The sequence below is a fragment of the Bos javanicus genome, chromosome 21, assembly GCF_032452875.1.
Source record: "Bos javanicus breed banteng chromosome 21, ARS-OSU_banteng_1.0, whole genome shotgun sequence".
Classification (NCBI taxonomy): Eukaryota; Metazoa; Chordata; class Mammalia; order Artiodactyla; family Bovidae; genus Bos; species Bos javanicus.
The window spans coordinates 18,722,156-18,736,651 of record NC_083888.1 but is presented as its reverse complement, the minus strand read 5'-3'; the positions used below and the strand labels follow the sequence as shown (position 1 = coordinate 18,736,651).

Below are 14,496 nucleotides of genomic sequence, written 5' to 3'. Positions count from 1 at the left end.
GACTCAGATTTGATTCCTGTGTCAGAAAGATCCCCTGGAGAAGGGAATGGCTACCCACTCCGGTATCCTTGCCTGGAGAATTCCATGGACAGTGGAGCCTGGCAAGTTATGGTCCATGGGGTTGCAAAGAGTCAGACATGACTAAGCGACTAACTTTCACTCTCATCCAAAGGGGGTCGTCAGTGTCTGGCCCCTAGGGGACCCTGCGGTGGTGTGTGTTCCTTCTGGGCTTTTCCACTCAAAAGCCATGTTCACGAAGCAAGCTCCCCCCAACCCCTTTAAAAAAAAATCACTTCATTTGTGTTGTTTCTGTGGGCAGGAAGGTAGAAAATGAGCCTATTCTTAAAAAAAAAAAAAAAAAAAAATTCCTAGAAGTTAAAAAGAACTAAAAGAGAATGGAAAGAAACTGAATTAGGAAGACCTGCAGGGAGATTGAATCTCAGGAATTTAAAGAGTAGTCTTTCTAGAGCCCAGGGGATGCGGGGGCATTAAGCGCTATCCATGGGCTCAGAACCTGGGATTCCCCGGCAAGCCCATCAGCCAGGTGGTGTGTGTGGCCCCACGCAGAGAGAGAATGGAGCAGGCTCAGAGATCACTGGGGAGTTGGTGGAGAGCCTGGCTCTCGGGTGGCTGCTCCAGGATTTAAGCCCAGGTCTCTGGCACTAAAGCCAGCATGTTTCCGGTGATCCTTCTGCTGACCTGAACCTTGCCTCTCCTCCCTCCCTGCAGACACATAGAGAACTGGCGCGGTCTGCACACGCTCAACGCTGTGGACATGGAGCTCTATACTGGCCTCCAAAAGCTGTGAGTGCACCAGCTCCCGGTGGGGTGGGGGCAGGGGCCAGCCCACACGTAGTTCAGGCTTCGAGATACAACCTGAACCCATGTCCCCCGGGTTAGTGCTTTCCTCAGTCCCGTGGTGCTGGACTGATGGTTCACAAGGAGCGGGGATATTTCCAGTCACCTCCTCCTTTGGATTCAGCGCGAGTGACTGCGGGGGGATTGGGTGGGGAAAGGGAGGAGGCTGCAGTGCTAGAGCTGCTGGACCAGAGTCTTATCCACTTGCCAGGATGGGCACATTTCTCACACTCACCCAGGTCCCAGTGGGATGTGAGCCCAAATCCTGCCTGCTCGTCCTGTGGTCCTGTCCCTCAACTGGACCACAAGTGATGACCGGCGATGAAGAGATGCATTCAGTTTACAGAGGCGACTGTTGTCCAGTCTTGGCCTCACCGCTGTCAGCCTTGGCCCAGAGCAGAGCTGTATTGCTACCCCGTAAGCTCTGCTGACCCTCTTTTTCTCTCTCTCTTCAGGACCATCAAGAACTCAGGACTTCGGAACATCCAGCCCAGAGCCTTTGCCAAGAACCCCCACTTGCGCTATATGTGAGTAGAGCTGGGTCCGGGCTGCAGGGAAGTTGGTGGGTGGGTGGGTGGGTGGGCGGGGACAGGCATGCGGCAGGGAGAGAGTCCTGGGCAGTGAAGCCTGAGGCCTGAGATCTGGACCTGGCTTCGCCAGTGTGTGTCCTGGGGCAAGTCCCTTCGCTTCTCTGGGCCTCGGATTTTTGCCCCTTAAGATGAGGGTTTTAGATTTGATGATCTCTGAGGTTCCTATTGGAAGGTAAAGCCTGAGACTAGGGAATTGGTTTACTTTTTATGATGAAATTTGCAACTTAATGGGAATGTAAATGAGAGGAAATTCCCCATATAAGTGTAGGGTGTGATGTGAATACTACTTTTCAGAGACCATTTGTAGGTCCGTAAGCGTGTGTGTGTGTGTGTGTGTGTGTGTGTGTGTGTGTGTGCTGGGGTGGGGTTGGCTGAGAGAAAGCAGGGCCAGGCCAAGTGTCACATCTAGATAGATCCTGGGTTCAGTGGCGAAAGGCTCTGAAAAGCAGAGACACCAGTATATAAAGTCACACAGCTTTGGGACGTGCTTGAGGTGACCTGGCTCTGCTGGGATCCTGTCTGTCTGAGCCTCCTCCTCCCGCCTCTCCCCTCCCACCACTGTCATGTGTGATGGTGGTGGGACCTCCACAGGCTCAGCTCTGCCTAGCCCTGTGCAGATGGAATCTCACGAACTTAGTGCTTCCTCTCTAAGCCTAATTCTGGGCTGAAGACTCTGGGGTTTGATGGGAGGACTGCCATTTCCTGGGGAGAGACGGGCTCGAAAGGAAACCTGGAGCCAGCAATTACGGAAAATGCTAACACACTGCACCTGTGGGGGTCCTTGGTGTTCGGTCAGGTCTTTGCAGATGGTGGCCATCTTGGACATCTATGGGGCATGTTCTCCAAGAGCAGACATTCCATAGGAACCAGCGGGGTGGAGTTGACTGTATTTGGCCAGAAAATGGAGGAATGGTATGCAGACGAATCTTTCTTTCGGCCACCTGAGAGTTGCTCTGGTGCAGGCACTTTGGACTTGAAGGGCATCAGGCTGAATAGGAATCTCACAGGAAGAGACAGAGCATCCGAGGGAAGTGGAGGGGAGGTGGAGGACGAGAAAAGATCGTGGAGAATTGTGGTGGGCTGTTGTTTCTCCTTTGCAGGGTCCTGGCCTCACCCCTGGGCCTTTGGGTGTTTTTCCAAGCACCTAGTGAATGCTTAGGGCTTCCCTGGTGGCTCAGCAGTAAAGAATCCACCTGCCAATGCAGGAGACACAGGAGATGTGGGTTCCATCCCTGGGCTGGGAAGATCCCCTGGAGGAGAGCATGGCTACCTACTCCAGTATTCTTGCCTGGAGAATCCCGTGGACAGAGGAGCCTGGTGGGCTACAGATCATAGAATTGCAACAGAGTTGGACACGACTGAAGCGACTTAGCAGCAGCAGCTTTGTGCTGAACTTTCTTTCCTCCCTTTGGACATGGCACACTGCAGGGCCATTACTCAGGGTCTTATGTAGTAGCCATGGGGGACCGAGTCCCCCTCTATGCCCCACCACAGCTGTCTCAATTATTTGTTGCCCCCTTGCCCTGGCAGCCATGAAATTAAAAGACGCTTACTCCTTGGAAGGAAAGTTATGACCAACCTAGACAGTATATTAAAAAGCAGAGATATTACTTTGCCAACAAAGGTCCGTCTAGTCAAGGCTGTGGTTTTTTCAGTAGTCATGTATGGATGTGAGAGTTGGACTATAAAGAAAGGTGAACACCGAAGAATTGATGCTTTTGAACTGTGGTGTTGGAGAAGACTCTTGAGAGTCCCTTGGACGGCAAGGAGATCCAACCAGTCCATTCTAAAGGACATCAGTCCTGAATATTCATGGAAGGACTGATGCTGAAGCTGAATCTCCAATACTTTGGCCACCTCATGTGAAGAGTTGACTCAGTGGAAAAGACCCTGTTGCTGGGAGGGATTGGGGGCAGGAGGAGAAGGGGACGACAGAGGATGAGATGGCTGGATGGCATCACCAACTTGATGGACATGAGTTTGGGTGAACTCTGGGAGTTGGTGATGGACAGGGAGGCCTGGCCGGCTGCAATTCATGGGGTCACGAAGAGTCGAACACGACTGAGCGACTGAACTGAACTGAACTGCCCTAGTTAAGCCTCTGTGGTGGGATTCTCCTGATGTGTGTTCTTTGCAGCTGGGGGTGTAGCTGGGACCAGAGGAGGGTCTTGGACCAGATGTTGCAGGTGTTTATTTTACTAGGGATTTGATTTTCCATGTAAACTGTCCCAGGGGACGAAGCTTTTGACCTCTGAGAAGTCTCCTTTTCATACTAACTCGTATGAGGGTCACAGAGCCAAATGCCTACATAAGACCAATGGGGACAATGGAAACTGGGGACCACGTGTTCCCTCTTAGGGCCAGCCTGTAAACAGTTCTAGCAGACTGCTGCTGTAAGGAGGTGGGGCCTTGGGTTGCCAGATTTACTGTGTTTTTTTTTTTTTTTCCCAAGAAGAGCTGGAGGTTTAGTGAAACCTCTCAAATTTTAAATACTGGCACTAAAAATAAAACCTTTCAACACCATGGGCCAGGCAACATCACACTGTGGACAGAATGTGACATAGGGAATGCCAACTTGGGGGCTGGGGTCAGACTTGGGGGACAGAAGCTGCCTGCATGGGAGAGGCTCTGTCCTTTTAGACGGCAGTGGCTTGGTGCTCAGAATCTGCCTGCGCACCTATCAGCTGCAGCTCTCCAGGCATTTGAGAGGGTTTTCAGACGTGTCACATGTCCAAGGGCCACAGAGGTGGGGGGAGGCATGCAGCTTGGGTTCCAGGTATCTCTGAAGTGGGTTGTACTAGAACTTGTCTTTGAATTACCCTTGAGATCCCTGAAGAGGGCTGTGACCCACCATCTCTTTTGAGATGATCCGGGTCTGCTGGCAGTGACAGGCTGGCGGGGCTTTGCAAGATTCCCCAAGGCTTTAGGGGCAGGAAGGATATCAATGGAATAGGTTCTGATGATACCAGTGAACCTGCCCATGACCTTGGGCCCCGTTTCCTCCTAGACACACTGGCCAGCTCTTGCCCAGGTGTTGTGGTTGGCTGCAAAAGGATCAAGAGTGAGATAGACAGGTCACCGTCAGTCCAACTCCAGTTTGGGCCTGTCTGCATATTAGGGATGAGCTGGCTGCTCAGATCCACGTGATAGGGTCAGCATCTGGCCCAGGGGCTGCTGGAGGAGGAGCCTGGGGGTCCCAGAGAGGAAAGTCAAGAGGTCCAGCCACGTGCACTGGCTTCATCGATGGGTTCACTTACTAACTTTCCCATTTACAGAGACATGTCCCACATCTCGACTGAGTGAATTTCCCGGCAGCTCTGGGACAATTTCTCCTGGCAAATGGGCAAGGTTTCTCTGCTCTCTCACATGTCTTCTATTTCTGTCCTCTAAGTGCATTTACAAGTTTTCAGGCCCCAGCTGAGCAATCACAAGATGGTCACTTACTCCAGCACTAATTGCCGAGCTCTGGCTTGGTGGCTTTTTTCCCTGCTTCTTCTTCTTCTTTTTTTTTTTTTTTTAGGGTAATGGCTAAGTCTTTTCTTCTCCCCTTCTGTACACAATAAGAGGCAGGAGGTGAAATCATTGCCTTCTGTACCGATGTCAAGTTATCCAAGTTGTTCTGATTGGTTCAGCTGTCCCGCACCTCTAAGCTGCTGTTGCATTAGTCATAATACTCTCTCATGCCAGAAAATGAGCCAGCCATATGAAGGCCAAATTGTCTGCCACAAAGAAGGCTGGAGACTAGGACTCTTCAAGGTTTATGAGTGACTGAGCATCTCTTTTCGACCGCGTCTGTCTTCTTTGTCTTTTACTGAGTGTGAAAAACTAAATACTGATTTATATACATTTGAGAGACTGGAATATTCTTGACCCTTATATATCCTTTCCTTGGTGAAAGATTTTGGATTTTGAATTCTTAAGGATAAGGATTTTCCAAATAGATCATTGGAGCCACTATTTGCTCATCTGTAAAATAGGTGTAATGAAGGTGCCTGTTCTAGTGATAGGATATGATAAAGATTTATGATAGGAGGCACATACAGCACTTAGCCCAGTGCCGGTAAATAGTGTTTATAAATGCAAGCTGCTAATAGTGATGGAATTACTGTTATTACTGGGGTGGTGATCCTCGAATCAATGAGGAGAGATAATACAGCTTTGATGGCGATTATGACCACTTCTTTATTAAAGGAAAAGCTGGATTTCTGTCCTGTGTCTCTCTGATGACTTTAGGACTCCAGTCTACACTCTCTCTGATGATTTTAAGACTCCAGTCTACACTCTCTCTGATGACTTTCTTCCTTGAATGCTGATTGATGAACAAACCCTGATAGATCCTCTATAGTCTCCATTTAGTCCGTCTTGCTCTAGTTTGGGGATCCCTAACCTTTTTGGTACCAGGCACTGGTTTCATTGGTTTCGTGGAAGATAATTTTTCTATGGACAAGACGAGGGGCTGGAGGGATGGAGTGTGCAACCAAGATCCCTCAAATGCGCTGTTCACAGCAGGATTTGCGGTGCTATGAGAATCTGATGCTGCCACTCCGCTGACAGGAGGCGGAGCTCGGTCGTAGTGTGAGTGATGGGGGACCGGCTGTAAATACAGATGAAGCTTCCCTTGCTCACCCGCTGCTCTCCCGGTTCCTAACCACAGACCGGAACCCACTGGGGACTCCTGATTTAGACTGTGTGCACACCCTTCTTACCCCTGTTAGTTTCAGAAAGGATCCAACCAGTGGCAACTGGTGAGCTTACACTTTGTTGATTTCCATCTCACTTGAGACCACACCCACCAGGACCACAGAATTTGGATTGCTTGCTGAGTGCTCTAACCTCACCTCCTGCAGCAGACTCTTCTCTTACTTTCTGTGGTTAGTCTTCTCTGGGATGGCTCACATACATAACAGATAGCCGCAGTTTGGAGTCCGCATAAGCAGAGTCATGACAGTGTCTACCTAAGACCTGCACTCAAATGATGGTACTTGCTTTCATCTGTAGAGCACTGCCTGGTTTCAAAGTACTTTCTCCTATATTATCTGCAAGGGAACATTTCATGCAAAGATGGGGTTGATAAAGGACAGAAATGGTATGGACCTAACAGAAGCAGAAGATATTAAGAAGAGGTGGCAAGAATACACAGAAGAACTGTACAAAAAAAGATCTTCATGACCCAGATAATCACGATGGTGTGATCACTCACCTGGAGCCAGATATCCTGGAATGTGAAGTCAAGTGGGCCTTAGAAACTATGAACAAAGTTCATAGTTCAAAGTTCAAAGTTCAAACTATGAACAAAGCTAGTGAAGGTGATGGAATTCCAGTTGAGCTATTCCAAATCCTGAAAGAGGATGCTGTGAAAGTGCTCCACTCAATATGCCAGCAAATTTGGAAAACTCAGCAGTGGCCACAGGACTGGAAAAGGTCAGTTTTCATTCCAATCCCAAAGAAAGGCAATGCCAAAGAATGCTCAAACTACTGCACAATTGCACTCATCTCACACGCTAGTAAAGTAATGCTCAAAATTCTCCAAGCCAGGCTTCAGCAATATGTGAACCATGAACTTCCAGATGTTCAAGCTGGATTTAGAAAAGGCAGAGGAACCAGAGACCAAATTGCCAACATCCGCTGGATCATCGAAAAAGCAAAAGAGTTCCAGAAAAACATCTATTTCTGCTTTATTGACTATGCCAAAGCTTTTGACTGTGTGGATCACAATAAACTGTGGAAAAGTCTTAAAGAGATGGGAATACCAGACCACCTGACCTGCCTCTTGAGAAATTTGTATGCAGGTGAGGAAGCAACAGTTAGAACTGGACATGGAACAACAGACTGGTTCCAAATAGGAAAAGGAGTTCATCAAGGCTGTATATTGTCACCCTGTTTATTTAACTTCTATGCAGAGTACATCATGAGAAACGCTGGACTGGAAGAAGCACAAGCTGGAATCAAGATTGCCGGGAGAAATATCAATAACCTCAGATATGCAGATGACACCACCCTTATGGCAGAAAGTAAAGAGGAACTAAAAAGCCTCTTGATGAAGGTGAAAGAGGAGAGTGAAAAAGTTGGCTTAAAGCTCAATATTCAGAAAACGAAGATCATAGCATCTGGTCCCATCACTTCATGGCAAATAGATGGGGAAACAGTGGAAACAGTGTCAGACCTTATTTTTTTGGGCTCCAAAATCACTGCAGATGGTGATTGCAGCCATGAAAATAAAAGACGCTTACTCCTTGGAAGGAAAGTTATGACCAACATAGATAGCATATTGAAAATCAGAGACATTACTTTGCCAACAAAGGTCCGTCTAGTCAAGGCTATGGTTTTTCCAGTGGTCATGTATGGCTGTGAGAGTTGGACTGTGAAGAAAGCTGAGCGCTGAAGAATTGATGCTTTTGAACTGTGGTGTTGGAGAAGACTCTTGAGAGTCCCTTGGACTGCAAGGAGATCCAACCAGTCCATTCTGAAGGAGATCAGCCCTGGGATTTCTTTGGAAAGAATGATGCTAAAGCTGAAACTCCAGTACTTTGGCCACCTCATGCGAAGAGTTGACTCATTGGAAGAGACTGTGATGCTGGGAGGGATTGGGGGCAGGAGGAGAAGGGGATGACAGAGGATGAGATGGCTGGATGGCATCACTGACTCGATGGACGTGAGTCTGAGTGAACTCCGGGAATTGGTGATGGACAGGGAAGCCTCGTGTGCTGCGATTCATGGGGTCGCATAGAGTCGGATGCGACTGAACTGAACTGAACTGAACTGAATCCCTTTACCATCCTGGGTGGGGGAGTGTGGTAGGCAGCCTTCCTTTATAGCCTGAAAGACAGATCCAGGGAGGGCCTGTTTTATAAATAGCAGAAATACAGCTGCACTGAAGTCTTCTGGTTCTCTTTACAAGAATCTTTCTCCTGTGGTTCATGGACTGGAAGGGACAATGTTTTTCAATGATGCAATTAAAAAATTTCATTTTTACAAAATCGCATTAAAAAATGCAGGTATATGAGGAGAAGGGGAAAGACTAATACTGATTAAGAACTTACTATGTGCCAAAGACTGGACCTGCTGCTTTGGCAAATATAATCTCACTCCTCACGGTAACTTTTAAGTTTGGGCTCCCCATCCCCATTTCATAGATGAGAACACTGAAACTCAGAAGTCATAACTGAGTTTCCCCAAGGTCACGTAGTTATTAGTGGTACAACCAGGATTTGGACTCTGATCCTTTAGGCTCTAAAGTCCATGGACTTTTCTACTCCCTTGGCATGTTTTGTTTCTCTGTCAAGCTTTCACAGCAACAATTCCTTGTGGTGGTGGGAGGGGAGGGTCTTTAAAGTTTTATTAGAGAGCAGCCATTTCCCCGGGGGTATTTAGCACCATCCATCCTCAAAGAACTCCCGTTTAGAAAGCTCCATTTCATTTATTTTCCTATTCAGGTCAAATCCTATAACAACAGCTACATTATGACCTGAATATCTTTGTTGTAAAAGATTTCTTAACGTTAGCCTGTGGCCCACTTATTTCCAAGAATATGTAATGTAAGATTCCAGCAAGCCAAGAGAATTTATTTAATCCCTTAGAGTGGTTGTGATGGGACCTTTCTTGTGTTCAGTTGGTTGATTTCTCCCCCTAAAGCTCTGAATGTCACACTAAGTTATTCCTCTGCAAATGTACGTGGGATCTTCCCCCTGAGAGAGCCAGCCTGGAGCTGATCTGTGTGGGAGCAGGATGGGGTGGGGAGGGGAGAGTGTCCTGATTTGGGCATGATTATTGTGTTGATTGTGGGCATGTCAATTGTGTTATGTTCACAAGGAGTGAAAGTCAGCAGCACTGGGCAGATAGGATTAGAGGAAGTGGCCAGGGTCCCTGCCCTTTCAGCGACACATCTGAGCTGGCAGCACATTTTTCTGGAGACCGCTGGGGTGAACACTTGGTGAGATGGATTTATGATGTGTTGTAAACCACTCGGTGTTCTGTCTCCTCGAAATAACCACCTTAGTCTGGGTCTAAGACAGTGTGCAGATATTGTATCAGTAGACTTGTGCCTCTTGGCCTGCCCTTTACTTCTGCGCTGACTTTTCTCCAAGTCCCAGAGGGCTTGTAACTGGCACACTTGTCCACAGATCTCTTCTCCACGCATGCCCTTCCTTTTACGTAGAGAACTTAGCCATTGGGCGTTGTGTAGTAACAGTCAGGAATGTAGGCTTTGGAGACAGAAAGACCAAAGTTCCAATCCTGTATCTTCCCTGTACAACTTTGGGATGTTAGGCAAGCTGATGAACTTCCGTGAGCTTTGAAGGGAGTGTAAGAGTTCCCACTTCGTGAGATTGTTCTGAGCTTTAAATGCGACGATGCTTCAAAAGTGCTTAAGACGGTGCTTTACAAAAGACTCAATATTTTCTTTGCTGCTATTAATGATTTCTTCCTTGTTGGTGGTCTCTGATTTCACAGAATCATGGATAGTTAAAAGCGGAAGGGGCGTTAGCACTAAACACCTAACTTTATATTCCTCACCTTGCTCCCATCCTGGCCCTTTGGACTCATAAATCAAGCTGCCTGGCTGGCATCTTTACTTGGGTGGTTAACACACAAGACAGACTCAACTTGGCCAAAACAGAATTCTTTATTTCATTCCCCGTCCTGACTCCAAGCCCTCAATGTTTCTTGTTTCCCTGAATGGTACCATCCACCAGATCGCTGAGGCCAGAACCTTAAGAGTCATTTCTGACTCCTCTTCCCTTTCCCTGCCCTGCTCCACCCTTCTACCATTCAGTCCGCAAGTGCATAGGCTGCTTTATATCCATCCACTCTCTCTCCCTCCACATAGGCTGTCTTGATGCAAACCACCATCCTCTCCTCTGGCTCTATGATAATAGCCTCCTAACTGGTTTTATTTCCTCCATTTTGTCCCCTGCATTTGATTCCCAACACAGTTGCCGGAGTGATATTTTAAACACATAGATCTGATTGTATCCCTGTACTGCTTAAAGCCGTCCAATTACTTCCCTCCTTACTGACAATAAAAGCTAAACCTCTCACTGTGGCCCGGGGACTTGAGTTGATTTGGTGTCCGACTCCCTCTCGGCTTCCCTTGCACTCTTCTCCCTGCCCCTCCGCTGCAGCCTGGGAACCTTTCTTTCAGTCCTTTCAATGCACCGAGCTCATGGGCCTCCTTGGAGGGCTGGTGCTTGCTGGTGCATCCTGCGTGAATCCCTCTCCCTAGCTCGCTGCAGTGTTCGCTCCTCCTCCTCATTTCCCCCAATGACCTCTCAGCAAATCGTCTCTAGCCTCCCATCAGAGTGGCCTTTCTTCACCTCACTCTTCGCTACACTGTTTCCTCAGCCCTTATTACTTCTGATGATCTGAAGGCATGCGTTGTTTTCAGTCGCTAAGTCGTGTCCAGCTCTCTGCGACCCCATGGACTGCAGCACACCAAGCTTCCCTTTACCAGTCCTTCACTGTCTCTCTCAGAGTTTGCTTATATTCTTCTCCATTGAATCGGTGATGCCATCCAACCATCTCATCCTCTGCTGCCCTCTTCTCCTCCTGCCTTCAATCTTTCCCAGCATCAGGGTCTTTTCCAATGAGTCGACTCTTTGCATCAGGTTGCCAAGGTTTTGGAGCTTCAACTTCAACAGCAGTCCTTCCAATGAGGCTGACTTCATTTAGGATTGACTGATTTGATCTCTTTGTAGTCCAAGGGACTCTCAAGCGTATCCCATTTTCGTTTATTTACTTGTTTATGCTCTGGCTCCCCCACTAGAATGAACTTCCACAGAGCAGAGACTTGGCTCCCGTGCCTAGAAGAATGCCTGTCGCATGGGCAGTGGTCCTTGGCTGTTTGTTGAGTGTGTGAGTGATGCTAATCTGCCTTGATCGTTCTATAGAATTTTTTCCCATAAGAAGCCTTGCACATACATGCACTGTTTCTCACGCATTTTCAGGGATTTGCAGACTTCTCTTGAATCCTGGGTTAAGAACTGTTTCCAAGTATGTCCCAGAAAGAGGTGTGTAGTTTCTGGGATGTAAGGATTATACCTAGCAGGTCTTGGCCATTTAAAAAATATTATACCAAAAGCAATGAATGAAATTTATGTTATGTCATATTCTCATGGGCATAAAAGAATGCCTTAATAGTTTAAAATATTGAGTATAGTTCTGATAAATCAGGAATATAGTGGTACAGGATTTCTTTTTGGGATGATGAGAAAATGTTCCAAAACGGATTATAGTGAGGGTTCCACAACTCTATGAATATGCCAGAAACCAGCGACTTGTACATTTAATCAGGTGCCTTGTATGTAAATTGTATATCAATAAAACTGATGAGTGTGTATGTGTGTGTATGCGCACGTGCATTCACGTCCCTCCTAGCAGAAGCTTTCAGAGCCTGTGTGTGGTCCATCGTGTCTCTTTGCCCTCTGTCATGGGACAGAGGGCGTTAATGTTCCAGACGGAGGCTGTTCCATTAGCCTGAGTCTCGCTGGGGAGGTGATGGGAGCGAAGCCACAGCTGACATGCTGTGGACTTGGAGTATGGGAAAGAAGGAAACTTTTGCTGTGGTTTAAAATAAAAGAGAGAGAAAAGGATAAACCAGGAACTCATGGCAGTAGCTGTAACCAGTGCCCAGGTGGGCTGCCAGGAATGCACACTCACTCTTGGTGCCTTAGCTGCCATCCTGTTCCTTTCGATCTTCTTCAAGAGAGGGTCTCAGGACACAAGTGAGATGGCTTTGGACCTTCTCTAATTTATATGTATAAAGAAGAAAATCATAAGCAAGTAACGTTTCTTTTATTATTGGAGGATAATTATGTCACAGTGTTGTTAGTTTCTGCTGTACGGTGAAATGAATCAGCTATATGTATACACACACCCCCTTCCTCTTGAGCCTCCCTGCCACTTCCCGCACCCCATCCCACCCGCCTAGATCATCACAGAGCCCCGAGCTGAGCTCCCTGTGCGGTACAGCCGCTTCCCACTAGCTGTCGGTTTTACACAGGGCAGTGTGTATATGTCAGTGCTACCCTCTCAGTTCATCCCCTGTCTCCTTCCCTCGCTGTGTCCACATGTCCATTGTCTAATCTCTGTCTCCATTCCTGCCCTACACATAGGTTCATCTGTACTATTTTTCCAGATTCCACATATATGCATTATGCATTATTGATGACAAAGGTGTGACCACTCATACCTTTGAAGCTCTGTACTTTCTCCAGTCTTTGAACACAAGGCAATGGAGGGGCCGCTGGTTTAGCCTGTAAGTGTGATTGTGGATCAGAGTTGGAGCATCTGAGGAGGATTCCTGGAGGAGGTATGGGTTTGGATGGGTGGACAGCCTACTCATGGCACAGGGGCTGCCGCTCACTGCAGGGTGAGTACAGACCTTCTCCAAAGGTCTTCCTTCGGAGGACCTTCCAAATTATTTTGGAATTTCTCCCAGAGCTGTGTAGACACATGTTCATGGTTCCAGGCCATCATGTCTGGTCAGCAGGTAAATGCTGAAAGAATTCCAAGGGAACAGAATTTTGAAATGGAGACATGCGTCAAGGCAGTGGGATTTTTGCAGATCTAGTATTGTGGGAAGCGCAAGTCAGTGGTGTGTCTGGGTGGTGGTCCGGAGTGGAGAAGATGCTGAACTCTGGGTCCATGTCTGAGTGCGGGGAAGGACTTGGCCCCTGACTGGCTGTCAGCTGTGAGAGGTACTCTTTGCTATGACAGTACTACTGGCTGACCATACCTTACATGTGATTTTGCCCTTTTTCTGCATTATCTGTGACCCTCGATAAGCTGTGTAACCCATTTAATCTGTTTTCACATCTGTAAAGGAGGCAATGTTGTAAAGGCCCAGTCCGGGCCTCGTTGAATTTTAGGAAATTCTTTCTGGAAGAAAGTGTTAGTCAGTCGTGTCCATCTCTTTGCAACCCCATGGACTGTAGCCCATCAGGCTCTTTATTCATGGAATTCTAGCCAAGAATACTGGAGTGGGTAGTTATTCCCTTTTCCAGGGGATCTTCCCGACCCAGGGATCAAACTCGGGTCTCCTGCATTGTAGGCAGATTCTTTACCGTCTGAGTGGTAAAAGTGGCCATCAGGGGCATAGCCAGAGGAAAGCTGTTTTCAGTTGATTTTGGCCCTCCACCCGTACATCCCTGGAATGGTAGTCGCTCCAGTGCAGTGAGTTCCAAAGACATCTAGAAAGTACTGGTTATAGGCCAGGCATTAGCTTGTATGCACATATTATGTCACTTTATGCTCATAATAGCAAGTGGACACTATTGCTGTCTCCATTTTACAGATGGGGAATTAAAGGCACAGAGAGCTTAAGTGACTTGCTTATGCTTACACAGCCACTCAGTGGCAGAGACAGAAGCCAACCCTGGATGGGCTGCCTCTAGAACTCCAGAACCCATGGTCTTCATCATGGTCTTTATGGACGGTCTCTGGTCTACCGTCCATTGACTGTGGCCAACTCAGGTCCAACCTGGGCTGGTGTCAGTTCTCTGGAGCCCAGCTGGACAGGAAGGTCAAGTAATAAGCTTCAGAGCAGTGCTTCTCAGAATGGGGCCCATTTGGGAAGAAAGACCACTGGGCAACTAAGAAGGACTCCCTGAAACCGAGTCCTTCTTTAACTGGCTGCCAAAAGGGTCGAGGGGAGCAGGCGATGCCCTTTAGCCTACTGGCTGGCACTCAGGAGGGCCGTTAGCAGATGGTCACACAGAGCGGGTGCTCCACAAAGAGTGGAGCAGGTGGAGATAAATTCATGCCATGATATGTGGGTGCAGGAGCAGTGGGCATTCACACACCCATTTTCAGGAAGCTCCTGGCTGCTTTCCATGTCATCAGCTCTGGGCAGGGCCGTGTCTGTAGGTGGCAGACCTCATTGCAAAATCTGAGCATGGGAGTGGGAAAGGAGGGGATGTGGAGCAGATTAGAGGCACTCTGAGGCCCAGGCTCTGCCGAGCCATGATTTCATGCCCGTGTCTGCAGCTTCAACACTTGATACCTCCTGATGCAGTAGAGTCGTGTTTCTGTAGAGGTGCCTGCATCCTCACGC

At 47.9% G+C, this 14,496-nt stretch overlaps 1 protein-coding gene across 12 annotated transcripts in view; it reads left to right on the top strand.

Annotated features, from left to right (window-relative positions):
• NTRK3 (neurotrophic receptor tyrosine kinase 3) overlaps positions 1–14,496 on the top strand; it is a 421,771-nt gene that overhangs the window by 76,911 nt on the left and 330,364 nt on the right. For all 12 annotated transcript variants that reach the window (XM_061394344.1, XM_061394343.1, XM_061394345.1 and 9 more), the window contains 2 exons: positions 730–804; positions 1,314–1,385. In XM_061394344.1, the coding sequence (XP_061250328.1) occupies positions 730–804; positions 1,314–1,385 (147 nt within the window). The remainder of the gene's footprint in view (positions 1–729; positions 805–1,313; positions 1,386–14,496) is intronic.